We start from the raw sequence: 20,383 nt of genomic DNA, 5'->3' as shown, positions 1-20,383 counted from the left end.
AGGGGGGGGGGGTGTTTTACATGCTGGGCGCAGGGCTGATGTAACAGAATCACTATTGAAACAATACAGAACTATGGATGACAGTCTGGTTACTCTATAATGGTGTTTGTTCTATACTACAGAACAAAAAACTAGAAAGCAAGTTACTTTATTTCCGAGTCCACTGGAGGGAGCCGTGTAGTCAGGTCCATTAAACGCTACTAAATGCCTCTTATGTGGGTGGTGTACTGGTGGATGTGGGTGCTGCATATTTGCTATGTCTGTATGGTGGCAAAGACTGGATTTTGTTGCTGTAAATGTGTGTTAAAGGATCGAAGCATTAGAGAAAATCCACTCTCTAGAAACACACCATCTGTTTTATTCATTGAAGAGAATTCCACAGCGTTATGATTATGAGCAGCTCGATAGAGGCCTAGATCTGTATTCACAAAGCCCACTAACCAGAAAAAAATTATTTGGAGTCAGATTCTCCTCAGAAAATCCCATAAAAACACACAAATACAAATGTTGCATACAGCGACAGCGTGGCATCACCGGATGCTGAGAGTCATAGTGCACAGAGGTCATCAACAGTTTAGGAATATGAACCATGAACAGACGTAACAGTAAAGGCGCTTCACTCTGTTCTCTGCAGGGGCCCACGCGACTGATCTGGGATCAGGCTTATTTGAGTAGAGGTGATGATGGCAGAACTGTGCGAGTGTCAGGGGTTCACACACTCTCTTGAGCACGACGAAACTCAAACACGCTGCCTCTCTCAGAGAAGGCTTTGTTTAGATGCTGCTGTTTGGAAGATGTCTGGACACTACCACCTTCATCCACACCCTCCTCCTCCTCCTCTTCCTTCCCATAACCACCTCCACCAGGAGTGTGTAGAGAAAACATGTCCTGCAGGAGAGAACAACAAGACAAAACACATGCTTAGCAGGAAGAACACACTTAATATATGTACAATTACACATACTGACACACTCGCGCACACACACTCACTCTCATGCACGCAACCACACACACACACACACCCTAACATACACACACTCACTCAAAAAAACACATCCCTGGCTCGAGGCACACATATCCATGCGCGTGCACACACACACACACACACACACCCCTGGCTCGAGGCTGATTGTGGTCTTTGCCCCCAGGTTCAGCACCCTGCCATCAGCTCTGTGTAGGAGGTTGAGTCCTGGCACTCCACTGGTCCCTCCTGAGAGACAAATGCAGATGTGAAATGTCAGAGACCTGACAGCACACAGGCGAGTGTTCCTGACAGTGCAGTCGAGGGGGGTACAAGATGTGGTGTTGAAGTGGGGTTACCATGTAAACCATAAGGTTGTGTAGATCGCCGTTCTGTCAGGACTGACAGCACCACTTTTTTCCGGAATAAAAGCTTTCGGATTACACCATCACCACCACGGTACCGACCTCGGCCTCCAGAAGCAGGCCTGAGAGAAAACTGCTGTAGAATCACTGGATACCTGAGAGAGAGATACAGGAGAGAGAGAGAGTGTGAGAGAGATACATGAGAGAGAGAGAGAGATACAGGGGAGAGAGAGACAAATGAGAGAGACATGAGAGAGAGAGAGAGAGAGACAGGAGAGACAGGAGAGGAGAGAGTTAGAGATACAGGAGAGAGTAATATATAGGAGAGAGAGAGCGAGGAGAGGAGAAAGAGTGAGAGATACAGGAGAGACAGATACAGGAGAGTGAAATATAGGAGAGAGAGAGAGGGGAGGAGAGAGTGAGAGATACAGGAGAGAGAGAGTGAGAGATACAGGAGAGTGAAATATAGGAGAGAGAGGAGAGGAGAGAGTGAGAGATACAGGAGATAGAGAGTGTGTGTGGAATGGATCATAAACTCTACTGATCATTCTATTGCTCTGAAAAATTCAGTGTCCCACACTGTTCAGTAATCACTGGTTCAGTAATCTCACACCTCTTTTCTAGAATCTCAGGGTCAGTGATGCGCGTGTTGGTCATGTGGGTGTGGACACCACTGCGCCCGTTCCATCCTGGCCCCGCCCCTGCACCCCCAGCAACGGTTTCATAGTAACCACTCTTCTCACAGCCAAAAGACACGTTGTTCATGCAGCCCTGGAAGGAAGTCAAAAAACAAGTGTGTATGTGTATGTGTGTGTGTATGCGCATGTATGTATATGTGTACATGTGTGTGTGTGTGTGTGTGTGTGTGTGTGCGTGTGCATGTGCATGTATGTGTTAATTTGTGTGTGTTAGTGCGTGTGTGTGTGTGTATGAGGAAAAACAAAGCAGTATAATAATAAGTAAGATAAATATAGGAAATTGAATGATGCAGAATAAAGAAGTTGGTATTATACACATTAATGAATGAACACTGATTCACTGTGGCCTAGTTCCTTCCATGAGGACACACCCACACACATCACACAGGTGTGGGAGTGAACTACATGCCTACAGATCAGCCCTGTTTGGATGACCCACACTGACTGGACCACCTACATACAATGGCTGTGTTCACAGCAGCATTAACCCTAACCCTAATCTTGATTCTGTCCCCAACATTGACCCTGACCCTAACCCTAACCTTGATTCTGACCCCAACACTGATCCTGAACCTAACCCTAGTGCAGCAAACCTACAGTAACAGAGATGTTGTTGGACCTTCATGGTGGGATTTAGGTGAAAAACATGAAAATGTTTGTAAGTAGAGGTTTGTAAATAGAAGTTTGCAATCAGAGGTTTGTACTGGTTGTGCTGGTCCGATGATTTGTGTACAGAATAGTTGTGGTTGCTGGACAGTAGTGGGGTTGTTTCTAGGTTAGGGTTAGGGTCATCTCACCTGGGAGGCAGCACACACTTCAAATGCCTTGAAGATCACATCCACCACTCTCTGTGAGGTCAGCACATTGCCCCCAACCACTGCTGCATTCTGGGAAGGCTGGAGGATGGAGCCTGGTGGAATGATGACTGTGATGGGGGCCAGACATCCCTAGAGAATACACACACACACACACACACACACACGCACACACACACGCACACACACACACACACACGCACACACACACGCACACACACACGCACACACACACGCACACACACACGCACACACACACGCACACACGCACACACGCACACACGCACACACGCACACACGCACACACAAAACACACAAAAAAGCAATTTTAGAGTTAATTTTGTTGCACTCATTAACAAAATTAATGTTAATGGGGGGGGGTTTCACGCTCAATGCGTGAGAGTTGGCAACCCTGGTGTGCGTGTGTGTGTGTGCATGTGTGTATATGTGTTTGCATATGCATGTGTGTGTGTGTGTGTGTTTACCTGGTTTAAGGGGATGTTCTGGCCCACCATACAGCGTAAACAGTAGATGAGTGCTGAGAGGGTGATGGCACGTGGGGCGTTACAGTTCCCCCACACCTCACACCCAGTACCAGAGAAATCAAACACAGCACTGCCCTGTGGGGGGAGGGGGGGAGAGAATGAGAGAAAGAGAGGGGAGAGAGATAATGAGGGGGAAGGGCAGTTTGATCTTTGTAGTGTGTTTTAGTCCCAAGTCTAGTAAGTAGTGGTCTGACCTCTGATGTAGTGGTGTGTTGTATTATCATATGATTGTAAAGCTGCTTTGTGACAACGTGTGTTGTGAAAAGTGCTATATAAATAAATTTGACTTTGACTTTATTATGTATTGTGTTGTAACTACAAGATAAATGTGTCCCTTACTGTAACCAAACCCTAATCCTAACCCAGTCAGACAGGAGCAGTGCCTCCTCTCCCACCTCCTCCTCATTGATCTTCACTCTCAGTCTGATTGGGCTTCCATCATCCATGTGATCTTCAGCCTCCAGCTCTACGGAGCCAGTCAGTTGGGCAAAGTGTTTCAGCATGTCTCTGACAGCCAGCTCTGCATTGCTCTACACACACAGCACTAATGTTACTAAATACCTCAGAAAAGTTGTAGAAAGTCCTCTTTCACATACAGGTCAGTAAGTGATTAATGAAACACAAAAAACTATGTCTCTACTCAACACACACACAGAAACACACAGACGCACAGATATACCTGAATGTAGCCCATGTATGCCTGGACCACATCCAATCCGTAGCTGTCAATCAGTTCACCAACCAGCTGGCACCCTCTCTGATTGGCTGCTACCTGAGCCCGGAGGTCCGACAGGTTGTCATGGAGATTGCGTGTCCCAGAGCATCCTGGGTACTGAGCAGGAGCCATGAGGGCATCAGTGACAGCTGAGGAAGATCAGAGGCAGAAGAAGATCAGAGGAAGAGGAAGACCACCAGAACACAGACCAAGAAAAACAGAATGGAGAGAGATATAATGTTAAAGGGGTAGACTCGACAGATCGGTAGACCAGCATGAGATGTAGAGGGGTGGTGTAGACCACCAAGAGATGTAGAGGGGAAGTGCTAGGGGTCAATGTGCGGCTTAATTTGTATGCTAAAGTGAGTCTTCCATCCTCATGAAGGAATATTAGCATTATATCCAGACAAAACAAGGACAAAATCATTTATCCCTTCACTTACCACAGGCTGGACAAACACCATTAACCCTAACCCCAAACACCATTAACTCAAACATCTACATCTGATTCAGTTTTCAGTTACTATGCTACCCACATCTGGATCAAACTTCCAGAATGCTGGCACATTTGCTAGTTTTTATCTGGACCGAAATCCTTTCTGTAATCCATGGTTAATTACATCTAGAGGTGTCACAAGAATCGATATTTTCAGGTCAAAGTCGATACCAACATTCTGAAAACGTTATGGTTCTTGATTCCTGTGGTAACCAAGATTTCAAAGATCTCGCAAACCACATGACGGCAGCATAATAAGCTTACAAGCCACAAATGCTAAAATAACACCACACACACAACACCAACACGAGTATGGTGTACGCACAAGCAGAAGCAACAGGTCCACTGTTACTAGTTTTCTTATGGAAATATTTTACGTTCGAGTCCAATCACCAGATTTAATTAAATAATGGACAGCGCAAAGCTAACACACAAATGACAGGGTTGCCAACTCTCACGCATTGAGCGTGAGACACACGCATTTGACCGTTTTCACACGCTCTCACGCCACACTTCCGATATCTCACGCCGAAAAAAAATATCCAGTTTATTTACCTCAGATCCACATATATGATTCAATACGTTACTAGTTCGCTAGCTCTGGCGCCATCCACCGGCGATATAACACTGAATCTGTGTCCATTTTACGTTCGCCCCCCCGCTCAACAAAATACACTCGCCACCGGCTCCAGGTTAAAATCTCACTCCAAGCGAACGTCAAAAGTTGGCAACCCTGCAAATGATGTCTGAAAACATGTCACTAAAGTAGGAAACACCACAAAGACAGACACCCAAAGCTGTGTAGAGTTCAAAGTGAGCGAGTTTTGTCTAAATGTTCAGAACCTGAAATGTTAAGTTATTCTTTGTGAACCATGATAGTTGCATATCTTTGTAATAATTGGCACGCAACATTCTCAAAAGGCTAACGTTAGCCTGCTTAGCCTAACGTTAGCCTGTTTAGCCTAATGTTAGCCTGCTTAGCCTAACGTTAACTTGCTTAGCCTAACATTAGTCTGCTTACACTAATGTTAGCCTGCTCAGGCTAATGCTGCGGTAGCTCATAACCAGTGATGCAGTAGCAAAAAGTTAAAAAGTTCATATTTCTGTATCCCTGCTCATAATATTATTATGTTACTACCAGACTGTGGTTGTGCCTTTTTGTGTATATAAAATAATCTGTATGTGTATATATATATATATATATATATATATATATATATATATATATATATATATATATATATATAAACTCAACTTAAAGCATTTGCTAGAATCCACACTGAATGGAAAACAAATCTTCCAATGATCTATTCAAAGCATCAAGAAAAGAAAGACTTTTTAAATAAAAACATGTTGATGTACATTAATTTCATTGGTTTACTTTTTGTCATGATATCGAAATTGCTATCAAGAATTGTATAATTTTAGTAGAATTGGTACAGGCTAATACATTTCAGATATCGTGACATCCCTAATGACATACATGGTAAATGACATTCATGGTTGGTATGCACTGCATACATTTTTATGCACATTCATCCAATCCAGTTGATTACACTGAATTTATTGTCTTTTAAATTAATTTGTTTTTATTAATTCTATTTTGTTAAACCCTGAATGCTTTTATATTTTTTTATGAAAAAAACTAATTCACATGTTAGCTTTGCAAATTAACAAAAAAAATGTATAGACCAAATGAATTTCATCTGTAATATAAAAAAAACATCACATGATCACTAATTCTAACCCTTGCTTTTCCACTAAATTTGAGTAAAAAGTCCAAAATATATTGATTACTGCTATATATAACTGCTATAAGCTGCTATAATGTATTTAAAATAACCTCCTCATACCAGCAGTAGGTAGTGTTCAGCTGGGTTTGCCAGGACTGTCTGGTTGCTGTCTTACCCTGCTCCTGGAAAACTCCTTCAGTGACGAGTTTAAAGGAAGTGAAGACTGCCCCTTCCTGCTGCAGACTAGTGGAGTGGGGGGGCATTGACCCTGGGGTGATGCCTCCTATATCTGCATGATGCCCTCTACTGGCTACAAAAAACACGGGCCCACTCACACCATGGTGAAATACCTAGAAGTCAGAAACAGACACACAGGAAGAGAGACAAGCTGTCCTTCATGTCCTTTATACATTTTGTCCAGATCGTTACTGTATCAGTTGAGGACGACAGAATGGAACAGAGTAAAATTTTTACTGGAGTAATGACGGTGAGATCTGGCAGATGACTGCCTCCAGCACACGGGTGATTACTCAGAATCACATCCCCCTCTTTTAAACTGCTGCCCATAGTCTTCAACTGGGAGATACAGAAAGACAGACAGACGATAGAGAGACAGACAGATGGGAGAAGGATAGAGAGACAGAGACAGACAGAGAGAAACAGGGACAGAAAGACACATATTGACAGTATTAATCTCTTAATGTTGCATTCAAATAATCGTTACCTAAACCCTATGTTACTGCATATTCACTGTGCTGTATTTCAATCAGTACATGTGTTCTGAAACACACTGGGTGTAAGGTGTTCTGAATCTTGTGTTCTGAATCTCACTGAGTGTAATGTGTTCTGAATCTGACTGGGTGTAATGTGTTCTGAGTCTCACAGGGTGTAATGTGTTCTGAGTCGTAATGTGTTCCGAATCTCACTGGGTGTAATGTGTTCCGAATCTCATTGGGTGTAATGTGTTCTGAATCTCACTGGGTGTAATGTGTTCCGAATCTCACTGGGTGTAATGTGTTCCGAATCTCACTGGGTGTAATGTGTTCTGAATCTCGCTGGGTGTAATGTGTTCAATATGTTTAATGTGTCCACCTGGTACTGCACAGTCTCCTGCATGGCTCCCAGGTGCACAGGGATGTGTGGGGCGTTGGACACCAGACCCCCGTCAGGTCCAAACACAGCACAGGAGAAATCCAACCGCTCCTTGATATTAGTCGAGATTGATGTTCTCTGCAACACACGGCCCATCTGTTCTATATGTGTGTGTTTAAGTGTGCATATGTGTGCATTTGGGTGTGTATGTGTGCATGTGTGTGTGTGAATATATGTGTGTATGAAAGTGTGTTTTTGTGTGTGTGTGTGTGTGTGTGTGCGCGTGTGTGTGTGTTAGTGGATACAACAGAAAGATGAGCGATGCAAATTAGCAGGATTCTAGATGCTTTATCAAATAACAATTAGTTTTAATTTATTCTCATGTTTCATTTGACCCTTACATACATTTATTTCATTTGTCTTTGTTTAACCTCCATGTTTCTATGCTTTCCCTGTGTCTCTAGTGCCCCCTGTCTCTTCTGTCTGTGTCTCTAGCGCCCCCTGTCTCCTCTGTCTGTGTCTCTAGCACCCCCTGTCTCACCTGCGATGCTCATGAAGCGATGTGAAAAGATGGACAACTGCACTGTGTTCAGTTCCGTCCCCAGTGCACTTGGTCTGGTTCCACCCACACTGATGCACAAGTCTCCACCCACTGTTAGCTCCGCCCTGCAGCCGGGCTCCACCAGGATGGTGCTGCATGAACAAGCATATTCACATAAGTGGTGTTGAATGACGGAGGGTAGACCTACACCCACAGGACAGACCTACACCCACAGAGGACAGATCCACACCCACACAGGACAGATTCACACCAAACCCAGGGCAGATCCTCACCAAGCACACACAGGGTAGATCATGAGTGTGTCTTTGTTGTTGTTGTTGTTGATGAGCATACACATGCTTGCAGGTATTTACTGGAATGACAGCATGGATGCAACAGACCCCACACACCTGTTCTTCTCGATGATGATGGCAGGCCCCTCGATGCCGTAACCACATGTCAGGTGTTCCCACCGGTACACACTGGTGTCCAGGAAGCCTTCCTCAAAATAGCACCGTGTCACCTGCATCAGAAAAGCAAACAGGTACAGACAGGGTCAGACAAAGGGACAGACACAAGGACAGACATAGGGTCAGACACAGGGACAGGGACAGACATAGGGACAGGGATGGACAGACAATTTCAGAGACAAAGCCAGACTTGGGTGCAGACACAATAAAGTGTTCAACTGAGAGAGAATGCTCAGAATTGATCCTGCACATCCTGAAGGTTTGTGTATTCTAAATAGGTGTTCAAATACGTAATTCTTTGTAACAGTGCTGTGGTCTGCAGTGCTGTTCTCTGCAGTGCTGTGGTGTGGTCTGCAGTGCTGTGGTGTGGTCTGCACAACCTTGACTGGTCTTGGAGCTTCATGTCCTGTCTTTGTACCCGTCACTGATCCTATGCCAGATTTCCCTGATCCACGCACACGGATATCATCTACCATCACGGGCCTGTCTGGCATGGTGAAGCCAAACTCCTTCAGGTACCTGGTTACAGCAGCTCATGTGACAGAAAGAAGGGCAGAGATGCACTGTGATGTGTGTTCATGTTTGAAAGGAGTCTGATGGCTCAAGTTCTGAGCTCTGTCACTGTGTACGACAGCAGTCTAAAAAGCACCTTCTGTCTCTGTGTGAATACAGGCAATCAACAAAAAAAGAATCAATTCATCTACATTTGATTGTTACAAGACAGAGGAAACACACACACACACACACACACACACACACACACACACACACACACACACACACACACACACACACACTCACACACACAGTGTAAAGTACCGTTTAGTGAAAGCAGTGAGGTAGTCTCCGGACTGGCAGGACTGAGCATGTGAGGGGCAGCTGCTGCCTCTGACCATGAGAGCACAGTCGGTCCCCTCATACCGCATGTGCAAATACACCTCCATACTGATCTGAGACCTGCAAACACAGTCGGTCCAGTGATAACCTCACTAGTGTAGGGTCAGTTACCATGAAGAATATTTTTGAATACCATATAATACTTTAATATATATACAGTGAGTCCCCGCTTAACGACGACGTTAGAGAGTGAATAGTCCGTCGTAAAGCAGTTTTCGTTGTTAAGCTTGACCCTAGATTTAGATACGCTTTGATCGTAAATATAGAAAAAAACTAACAATGTTCTCGTGCGTACGTACAGTGTGAGAAATAGTGATTGCGTTGCTGAGATGGGCTGCGGTGGAGGCTGCGCTGCACAACACTCCACATCATACTCCACACTCCACTCCTCCATCATCCAGGACACATGGGAGACAAGCATCCAGACTTTTCTCTGTCCTGGCTCCAAGGTGGTGGAATGAACTTCCCTTGTGTGTCCGAACATCGGAGTCACTTGCTGTCTTCAGACGCCGACTGAAGACCCACCTCTTTCAAGTGCACTTTGCATAATTATGCTTTGTCTATTGTACTTTATCGTCTCTTTCCTCAGGTATTGTGCATAATTGGGTTATAGGAATTGTATACTGTCTTTTTCCTCAGGGGATGTGTATATTCAGGTATAATTGTTAGGTATCATTTGACTTTCGTCTAGTGGTTTTTCCAGCTTAGAGTACCTTGTGTTCAGGACTATCTATTCTACCTTGGAGATTCCAAGCAACTACATAGCACTTTTGTAAGTCGCTCTGGATAAGAGCGTCTGCTAAATGCCATAAATGTAAATGTAAATCATACACAACACTCCACATCACTCCACATCACTCCACTGTGCTGCCAGTGCTCCTCCGCATACCGCGCAAAAAAAAAAAAGTCGGTCGTAACTCCGGTCCGTCGTTAACCAACCAGACCCGTTGTTATGCGGGGACTCACTGTGTGTGTGTGTGTGTGTGTGTGTGTGTGTGTGTGTGTGTGTGTATATATATATATATATATATATATATATATATATATATATATATATATATATATATACAGTATATACACACCTGAAGCTTAGAGTCAATTCAGAATAACAAAGTGTTCCCCATATTTTGGAAAGAAATGTAAAATGCCTATGTTATATGTCAGTATAATACCCCAGAGTAATACCCCAGAGCACATGCAGACCCGCTGGATGCAGAGGGTTTTTTTTAGGTAGTGGGCTTGTTTGGTGTTTACTTGTTTGGTGTTTATGTGTTTACCTGCTGAAGCCACGTTTGAGCAGCACCTCCTGGCAGCTGTGGCAGAGCTGTTTGATGCGTTGGTCGATCTCGGGGTGCGAGTCCTCCCTGTACTGCAGACAGCATGGCTCCTGCCGCTCCTCCACCACGTCGGCCAGAGCCAGACCGTACGCAGACAGCACCCCGCTGTATCTGCGCGGAGAGACGACCGTCTCAAACACACACTGCACTCTCTCATATCGTCCCGGGTCTAACACACTTGAATAGTTGACTGCTAATTACCCCTACCCAAGAGTCTATTACCCCTAGCCCATCCCAACAGTCTATTATCTCAACCCCAACCCAACAGTATATTACCCCAGCCACAATACAGGAGTCTATTACGCCAAACCCAACTGTTTTACACCAAATCAACCCCACTAACACTCTCTCTCTCTCTCTCTCACACACACACACACACACACACACACACACACACACACACACACACACACACGTACATACTTGTGAATGAGGACGGTGTTCATGCCCAGAGCCCTGGCAATGGCACAGGCATGCTGGCCTCCTGCTCCTCCGAAACACGCCAGCACATGCAGTGATGTATCATGGCCCTTAGCCTGACACACACACACACACAAAGGACACACACATACACACATGAAGTGTCAGCGCTGGCTCCTGGGCTACCCTGCCTGCCGCCACAGGAGGGGGCTCACGAGTCAGTTCCCGACAGAGACACAATCAGCAGTGATGGCCAGCAGCTGTCTCCCTCCTATTTAAGGAAGACAGTTGCAGTGTCTCACTGCCGAGTTGTCTTGATGCCACCACGTGAATTCTCGCAAGTCAGCCTTTCTCTTGGTACATGTTCACTCGCCCTTGTGTGTTCTCTCTCCAGCTCTCTAGTCTCTTGCCTTGTTTTTGAAGTCCTTTACTTTTGCGCCTCTTCCTGGCCTACCTCAAGTTTTCATATGCTGTTTCTCTTCATATCCCTTTGTTATTTTCTTAGGAAGTTTTCTGTTTAACGTTGTCCACCTCTGGCTGCCAGCTTCTTCTTTGGCCTTTTTGGTTTTCCTGTTGGTATTTTACACGTTTTCTCTGTGTATTTTTATTTGTTGTTTTGCTGTTATTATTCAGCGTGTTTTCTTTTGTCTCATTTCCCATGCTTTTTTACGGAGGTCTCGGTTCGTTACTTTTGTGGCTTTGCATTTTAGTTTGTTATTATTAAATCCCCGCGATTCTTTCCTCAGTGGAAGGATCGCGTTACATAAAGTTACATCATGGCCCTTCACCTGACACACACATTCAGAAAGAAGTGGCTCATACCCACAGCACCAATACACACTACCTTAGACCCATTTGAGTCCGGATATTTCATTAGTGAAGTGTAGTTGTGGATCTGAATCAGCATATTTGATTACTGAAGTAGAATTTCTGTGCCGTGTTACCTGAGTCAGAGCTCTGATTGGACGGCACATAGCCTCATTTGCAACTCTGATGAATCCCATGGCAACCTCCTCCAAGCTCATTTCTGATTTGCCATCTTTTAGAATGTCACTGTCTGATCTGTTGGCACTGTGCTGTGGTTCGCTGGTGGACAGGAAGTCGTTGATGTCACGGGTGAGCTGCAGGAAGTGCTTCATGGTTTCTGCTGTGGACAGCGGCTCGTTTTCTTCAGGCCCAAATATGTGAGGGAAGAAGTCTGGCAGCAGACGGCCGAGGGCCAGGTTGGCATCAGTGACTGTGAGAGGGCCCCCTACAGGGCAATAGAAGGCATTACATTAATGCATGGCATATTTGGCTCAATCTAAAGATTTCAGCATTCAGCATTATTCATATCCAAGAGACAACTGATACTGGCAGAGTTTCAGTTCAGTTCAATTCAGCATTATCACACTCTAACCCTAACCCCTAACCCATAAAAATGAGATTATTAGCTAAAGATAAAAGCAAAACCTAAAGTTCCTGTTCTCACCTTTCCTGTAGCAGGCGGGACCAGGGTGCGCACCTGCAGACTCAGGACCCACAGCAAAGATCCCACACCTATACAGGGATGGGGAATGCGGGGAGATGAGGGGATAGAGTGTATAAACATAGAATAAAGACAGATAACTTTGATTCGGTCATATAGATATGGAAAACTGATTCTGTCAATAATCAACTAGTAAGCTTATATGTGCCTCTTTTACCACAAACTGAAAAGTGTCCTAAACAAAGCAAAGTGTTGATCTGTTACACATTAAATCTCACAGAGTTAAGATGTTATCTCCTCGTTATATTTTAAGGCATGAAACTGGACTTTGTCCACAGGCACACGGCTGAAAACTGTGTAGGGGGGCTGTTTGTGTGTGTATGTGAGTGTGTGTGAGTGTGTGTGTGTGTGTGTGTGTGTGTGTGCGCGCTGTACCTAAAGAACAGACATGATCCCCCTCCTGCTGCTACTGTGTTGATGTCCAGCTGAGGAGCCTGTAGTGTGACCCCTGCTGTGCTGGCCTCAAACACGTGCTCATACTGACCTGCATAGCGACTCACATCTGTCGATGTACCTGCACGCGCATGTGCATGCGCGCGCACACATACACACACACACACACACACACACACACACAAAAAAAGCCTGTGTTGGTTGCTGCCCTCTGAATGCAGATTCACTCTAACTACTGTCCTATAATCCTCTACTGTAACTACATGGTTCCTACCATCCAAAGGGTCTAACCCTAATGACCCTAACTCTAACCTAACCCTAAGCCTACCCTAACCCAATCCCTACTACAACCCTAACCCTACTCTAACCCTATCCCTACCCTGATCCTACTCTAACCCTAAGCCTGACCAACTTGGTAATATAATTGCTAAACCTACCCCTAAACCCAACCCTAACCTTACCCCTAACCCTAATCTAAAACTACTCTAACTCTACCCTAATCCTAATCTAACCCTACTCTATAATTCTAATAACCCAAAATTTCTAACTGTAATTCTCTAACCCTAACCATAATCCTTATCCTTAATCTTAACCTTCTAACCAAATTCTTTCTCTTCCATCACCCACCACTTCTCACCTCCCATGTCAAAACCAATGACAGGCTTGTTGTGGGTGGAACTGTAGGCCGTGACAGCATAGCCTACAACGCCCCCTGCAGGCCCTGAGAGCACCGCCCGAGAGCCACAGAACTGCTCCATCGGAGTCAGACCTCCATCAGACTGCATGAACAATACATCCACATTCTGATATACACACACACGCACGCATACATACACACATGCACACACGCACACACGCACGCACACACACACACACACACACACACACACACACACGCACACACACACACACACACACACACACACACACACACACACACACACACACACACACACACACACACACTTATGAGTCATAGCGGAGTTATAACAGAGATGTAGCAGTGTTGTAACAAAGTTGTAGTGGAGGCTATTCAGAGCATTCTGAAGGAGCAGGAATAAGAAACCCTGGAGCGGAGTTATAGTGGAGCTGGAGCGGAGGCATTTCAGAGAGTTCTGTACCCACATACTTTGATGTACACACACATACACAGGTCACACAGAGGAACACACATATGTAATGCTTGAATGTACCCACATCCATATGCACATGCAAGCATACACACATACACACATATATATATATATATTACAAGGATACTTACTGTCAGCCCACCCTTGAAGGCAGAGGTGAAGCTAGTGAGGTAATGGTGTATTTTGGGGGTGAGGTAAGCATCGGCACACACTGTGTATCCCCGGGAGACTGCCCTGATCATGGGCATCACGTCACTAGACAGAGACACCTGTGTGAACCCCAGTCGCCGTGCCAACAAACCCACAGCCTTTTCATGAGCAGGCCATCTGAAACACACACACAAGTCAAACAGGAGTAATGTTGTACTACAAGAGTGTCTCATTCTTGGCTAAATAAGTTAGGGATTAGAGGTTAGTGTTAGTCATCTGGTTAGTACACAGAACTAACTGTGAAGCATACTCTTTAGGAGTCAAAGAAGAAAAGAGTCTGCACACAAGCAGACATACACACACACACACACACATACACACAAACACATACACACTCAACCACACACCTGCATACATCTGTTTACAGGCATGTGTGCCCATCAGTGAACTGTTAACAAGCACGTGTGCCCGTCACTGAACTGTTAACAAGCACGTGTGCTGTCAGTTATCTGTTAACAAGCACGTGTGCCGTCAGTTATCTGTTAACAAGCACGTGTGTCATCTGTTATCTGTTAACAAGCACGTGTGCCGTCAGTTAACTGTTAACAAGCACATGTGCCATCTGTTATCTGTTAACAAGCACGTGTGCCATCTGTTATCTGTTAACAAGCACGTGTGCCCACTCACATGTAGGAGTGCAGCAGCAGTACAGCCAGACTGCTGATCCCTCTGGCCTGAACCCCCCTCAGCTCCTCCTCCACCTGCTGCAGGTCCAGCTCCTGCCACACCTCCAGACACTCCCCCGTGCTGCCTTACAGAGAGGACAAGTGGAAGATAAAGTGGTGCTCTATCCTATATATACCCTGAAATCTACCATCAACTGTCCTGCAAATAGAGCAGGATGACACTGTCAGAGTCAAAGTCAAATTTATTTATACAGCGCTTTTCACAACACACGTTGTCACAAAGCAGCTTTACAATCGTATGGGTCCAGATCCCTAATGAGCAAGCCAAAGGCGACAGTGGTGAGGAAAAACTCCCTATAGGGTGGGGATTAGGAAGAAACCTCGGCAGGACCAAGACTCAAAAGGGAACCCATCCTCCATTGGCCAGCCCGTTCACACAAGTTAACTGTATTACCCTGGAATGAAGAAAAACCTGCAGGGAAAACAGACTGAGGAGGGGGATGAAGGATTAAGCAAACATTCAAATAATCAAAGCCCACAGAGGTCAAGGGTCACCTTGCAGAAGGCCATTTACATAAATGCACTCAAATGTCCCACCTAATGAGAAATGTCTCACACCACACAGTGATTCTTTCTTTCTTTTTATGTCTTACATACTGTGATCTATAAAACTTTCCTTATTTGTTTCTGCTACACACTATAGTCAATTTTAAAATATACAGTCATGTGCAAATGTTTAAGGGGTAGACGTGGAAAAGGCAAATTGTGGTTAAACTCTTTAATTTCTCTTTTGTCCATTCACTTTGCATTTTGTAAATTGGCTTCTATAAACACTTATATCCTACAAACATTCCTATAAATACTTCTATAAACACTTATATTTTAACAAGTATTCTTATTCTGCAGTATTTTTCACACCTGCACAGTTCTGTATACACACATACAGTAGTGTATATATCAACACTGCACCTGTAATCATGAAACTCCAAATAAGAGATGTAGTGCCATCCTGAATATGTGTGTCTGCTACGCAGGGCCTCTTTACCTGTCACTATACGCTTAGCTTCTTTCCTGGGCAGTTGACAGTCATCTTGCCTCAAAACAACTCGTTCATCCACTTCAATCACCTCTTCATAAAGCATCTCGGGCATACACACTTTCTGTAGGGCAAGAGTACAGGAGACATTGATCTCTCAGCTTTGCAAACACTTGCATTGCAGCAAGGGGCAGGCATCCAAGAGAGGGCTCACAGACCCACAGTGCCCAGGGTGGAGAGCGGCTCCATGCTGGTTAAGGGGCCCAGGATGATTAGGTTGGTTAGGGAGCGCAGGGTGGTCAGGCTGGTTAGGGAATCTATTGTGATCAGGTTGGTTAGGGAGCGCAGGGTGGTCAGGCTGGTTAGGGAATCTATTGTGATCAGGTTGGTTAGGGGGTCCAGGGTGGTCAGGCTGGTTAGGGAATCTATTGTGATCAGGTTGGTTAGGGGGTCCAGGGTGGTCAGGCTGGTTAGGAGTCCCATGGTGTTTAGGGTGTGTATGTGTAAATTGGAGACGTGTGTGTTTGTCCCTGTCACTCACCAGGTCAAACAGGTTAGGCCTGGCCTGGGTGCCAATGTGCAGCAGGTCCCGGAACCCCCGTGTCACCAGGAGGGCGGTCCTCTCTCCCTGCCGCTCAAGCAGGGCATTGGTGGCCACTGTAGTGCCCATTCTAATCCAGCCAATCAAAGAGGTGTCAAGGGGGTGGTCCCGTGGGAAGCTGCGTCCTGTTTCCTGTTGGTGAGGTCAGAGGTAACAAAAAAGGATTAATTTCCTCTTTTGCTGGTTGTTAAGAGTAGCACATATGCTCCCTAGTGTCCGACCTCCTCTAGGACCCTGCGGATCCCCTCAGTGGGGGCGTCCTGGTAGTTCTGCGGGTCGTGAGAGAGCAGCTTGAGGACTCGTTCTCCTCCACCGGGCAGACGGACGAACACATCCGTGAAGGTCCCTCCTCGGTCAATAGCAAAGTCAAACGTGCCTTTATTCTGCGCCATTCTGGGGATCAGAGAAAATGAGTTTAGTACTGGGAATTAGTACTGTATAAATGTATATGTCTCAATAGTCAATAAACAAAATGCAAAGTGAATGAATGTCTGTATGTGTGATATGGGTGTATACACACGCTGAATGCCCACTTTATTAAAAACGCCTGTCCTTTCACGAATTGAGCTTAGCTGTGTGGAAATTAGACAACAGCAAGGTTTGCATGTATCAGATGCAGCGTGAATCCGTTAGAATGGGACAAGCGAGTGATCCGAGTGACCGAAAATGAGAGTCCCCTATATTATAAACAGGGTTCCCACACCCGGTTAACATCAAATTCAAGGACCTTTCAATGACTTTCCAGGACCGACTTCCTCAAATTCAAGGACTGCACCTGGCACCATTTACCTACTGTTACCCCTGAATATGTTGTCAAAAAACGATGTTAATTCAATGCAAATTCAAAAGACCGAATGCCATTTCAAGACATGCATCCTGAAATGTTCTGTGCATGACATTATGTGTTGATTAAACGAAAACTTAATTCACACTCAGCATGATTGGCAATTTAGCAGTGGACCTGTGAGAACGTGACATTCACGTAAAGCGGCTACACATACGTTAACTACCTACAGGAAACACTAGCTTTCGGTGCTGAACAAACAAACAAAGATTTCTCTACAGGAGAATGACCAAACTTTTGCAAAGTAAAAGTCAGCATAGGCCCTGTAGAATCAACATAATTTTAAATGAACTTGTGCTGGCAAAATAATGACACGTTGACAGTAGACAAATAATAATATCAATAATACACATATGAATATACACATACAGTACATACATAAAACAGAGGAGCAAAGCCATATAATGAGATTAGAACTATAGATCTCTAGAGAAATCTAGTGTGAGATGATTCTAGCATTTTCCAAGTTTTTTAATCTACTTAATGAAGAGTAATATGAATTTAATTCATTCATAAAGAGAAAAGAAGGCTTTTAACCACTCCACTTAGGCTACTGTAGTGAATGTGGTATTTTGCTAAAAGTACGACTACATTTATGGCATCAGAGAAATTTGAACTTTAGTTTTCCGCATAAAGTAAAATGGTATCAAAAGAAAGAATGTTAAGTTTGAGATTAATCGTGTTTCTAGTGTCCATGCAAAAACTTTGTGAATGTTGACATGAAAAAACAAATGCTCCTGGAATTCATCTTCTGACTTACAAAAGGTACATGAATCCACATAATGTTTAAATCTTATCTTATTTATTATTTTGAAATGAGTCTCTTTTACTTTAGAAGATGTGGGCCATTTGACAAGCCATTGTGGTTTTATAATTTGTATTAGGATGTTTTGTGAAAGAATCTCTATTACATCTTTTGTCTCATACCATCAGTGATAATCTTGTTATTACACTTGAAGTCAACTAAGTTAGTCATTCACTTTTAACATGGGCATCGAAACAGTCAACTCTGAATATAAAATGACATTTTTGATTAATTGAATTAATGCTAAAGGAATCACTTTGCAGACTTTCTTAAAATCTTTATAAAAACTATCATATCAGATCATATTTTTCAACAAAGGATGAGAAATTTAAAACATTATGACAATATTTTTCATAGCAATCTTTTGTAAATATTGACTTCCTACCAACTGTGCCCTATTATTCCTTGACTGCGGTCTTCATCCATGTGAAATTTCAAACTCCCCAAAATATTCAAGGACCTTCAAGGACAACTGTCTTTTATGCCTGTTTTCAAAAACTTTCCAGGGCCTTGAACTTATTTTTTCAGATTCACAAACTTTCAAGGATTTCAAGGACCCGTGGGAACCCTGTCATAAAGTTAGAGTTCGGGTTAGGATTAGGGTAGTCTGCAGGTCCAGGTCCATCAAGTTCAGTTTAAAACCCGGCAGTCGCGAGGGGTAATTTTATTTTAGAAATGTATTTTGCATTTTCAAGCTTTTATTCTGCATTTGATATTGATCAGCCTATTTGATATTGATCAGCCTATTTGGGGTTTAAAGTTCAGTTGTTCACGTTTCTAAATGTGCGGATTAAGCTGTCATGTGTGTTCAAATCGACTATTTTCGTGTCATGTGTTTGGTGTCAAAAATAAAAACCCAACGAAAGACGAAAAACTGTGCAGCGACAAGCCACGTCGCATGAAAATGACGTGAATTCTAAACTCATAAATCCGTGTCGTCCTCGTTCGTCTGTAAATATTTCCCTTATTCCCTCAGAGGGACAACGGAGCAATCAAAGGAGACATGTAGGGACACGAGTTAGGAGACCCACCCGGACACCTTTAAGCTTTGGTCCGAAAGTTTACGTAGTAATAACGTTTTTTTGTTTAGATGCAAAAAAGGTTGGTAGCTAGGTTCTCCATTAGTTCTGTATTCAGTCGCTTTCTACGGCCTGTGCGTATAGTAAAAAACAACCTGTCTGAACACATCCAACGGATGGTGACCGGATTAAGCATGCAAAACAATTGAATATAGCCACTGTGGAGGCGTTGTCATCCAGTCCATTACTTGAAAAGAAATGATAAAATGAAGTGCAACGATCACGCCGTACTCACGGGTCCACTAGGAGCAGGTACTATTTCGAGGTGCAGATGAAGCGGATGAAGTGATTCTCGATATGAAACACAAACCCAAATGTAAATCTTACTCGGGAGAAGTTCCTGCGCTCAGCCTCGCGCTGCACGCCAAGCCACGCCCCTGGGTCCAAGCGTGAGATGATGGACTGTATGTGCAGAACAGCCAAACTAATAACAATAAGTTTATAAAAAAATATATTATTACAAAAATAATTACCGCAAAAAAGTACAGGAATAAACCATCTGTGTTCTTGGTATGTACATATTGTACTGTGCTCTTGATATGAACCTGAGAGTTAACTTATTGTTGATCAAAAAGAAAGAAAAATACCAAACAGCAAAGTGCCTGGAGGAGGGAAGTGAGAACATTTAGTCCTCTCATGTACATATATACATTTACTCATATATGTACTTATATACATTTATTCATATAAATATACTCATATACATTTACTCATATACTTACACATATACTCATATACATACGCTTTATACATAAACATATACTCATATACATATAGCCTTCTACATATACATTTACTCATATGCATAAACTCTTACAGTCCTGATCACCATTATTGGCACCCATGAAGTTTAAGTACATCATGTGGAATATCTCCTGGAAAAAAATGAATCAAGTGTAACAGCTTTTTTCTATAGAGAAATTGTGTTTGCTACAAACGAGCAAATTATAAACAACATTTAAAACTAAAAACAACTGGAGAGAAAAAATAGAAAAACCTAAAGCTTGCTGTGGGACTGGTATTGGCATCCTGTACAGTAAATC

General features: G+C 43.8%; 1 protein-coding gene across 3 annotated transcripts; it reads right to left on the bottom strand.

Moving 5' to 3' along the window:
- Positions 1-338: 338 nt before the first annotated feature.
- On the bottom strand, positions 339-19,713 carry oplah (5-oxoprolinase, ATP-hydrolysing). Of its 3 annotated transcripts, XM_077000869.1 has the most exons (27): positions 19,576-19,713; positions 16,834-17,005; positions 16,553-16,744; positions 16,021-16,135; positions 14,977-15,100; positions 14,271-14,466; positions 13,644-13,809; positions 12,989-13,127; positions 12,557-12,624; positions 12,030-12,337; positions 11,089-11,201; positions 10,606-10,776; positions 9,251-9,388; positions 8,812-8,950; positions 8,372-8,484; positions 7,962-8,113; positions 7,421-7,581; positions 6,803-6,904; positions 6,504-6,678; positions 4,064-4,248; positions 3,780-3,914; positions 3,325-3,459; positions 2,822-2,971; positions 1,940-2,097; positions 1,321-1,481; positions 1,113-1,210; positions 339-888 (listed from the first exon to the last, which is right to left on the bottom strand). In XM_077000869.1, exons 2-27 carry the CDS (start codon positions 17,002-17,004, stop codon positions 712-714), a joined length of 3,942 nt encoding a protein of 1,313 aa, XP_076856984.1. In that variant the 5' UTR covers position 17,005; positions 19,576-19,713; the 3' UTR covers positions 339-711. The 3 variants fall into 3 exon arrangements, 2 of the variants coding, with proteins under 2 accessions (XP_076856984.1, XP_076856985.1); XR_013130117.1 differs by lacking the exons at positions 339-888; positions 1,940-2,097; XM_077000870.1 differs by lacking the exons at positions 16,553-16,744; positions 16,834-17,005; positions 19,576-19,713 and having other exon boundaries at positions 14,977-15,096; positions 16,021-16,134.
- Positions 19,714-20,383: the final 670 nt, after the last annotated feature.

This window comes from Brachyhypopomus gauderio, chromosome 3 (genome assembly GCF_052324685.1).
Source record: "Brachyhypopomus gauderio isolate BG-103 chromosome 3, BGAUD_0.2, whole genome shotgun sequence".
Taxonomy (NCBI): domain Eukaryota; kingdom Metazoa; phylum Chordata; class Actinopteri; order Gymnotiformes; family Hypopomidae; genus Brachyhypopomus; species Brachyhypopomus gauderio.
Note: the sequence above shows the minus strand (reverse complement) of the source record. Positions and strands in the feature narration are given on the sequence as shown.

What these genes read in the sequence shown, in the direction of transcription:
- oplah (XM_077000869.1), bottom strand. Translation starts at nt 17,004, where the DNA reads ATGGCGCAGAATAAAGGCACGTTTGACTTTGCTATTGACCGAGGAGGG. An exon ending in CTGCTGCTGCACTCCTACAT is followed by an intron (nt 14,467 to 14,976) that starts GTGAGTGGGCAC and finishes TGTGTGTTTCAG; the next exon opens with ATGGCCTGCTCATGAAAAGG. An exon ending in AGGAGTTTTCCAGGAGCAGG is followed by an intron (nt 4,249 to 6,503) that starts GTAAGACAGCAA and finishes GATCTTCCTCAG; the next exon opens with CTGTCACTGATGCCCTCATG.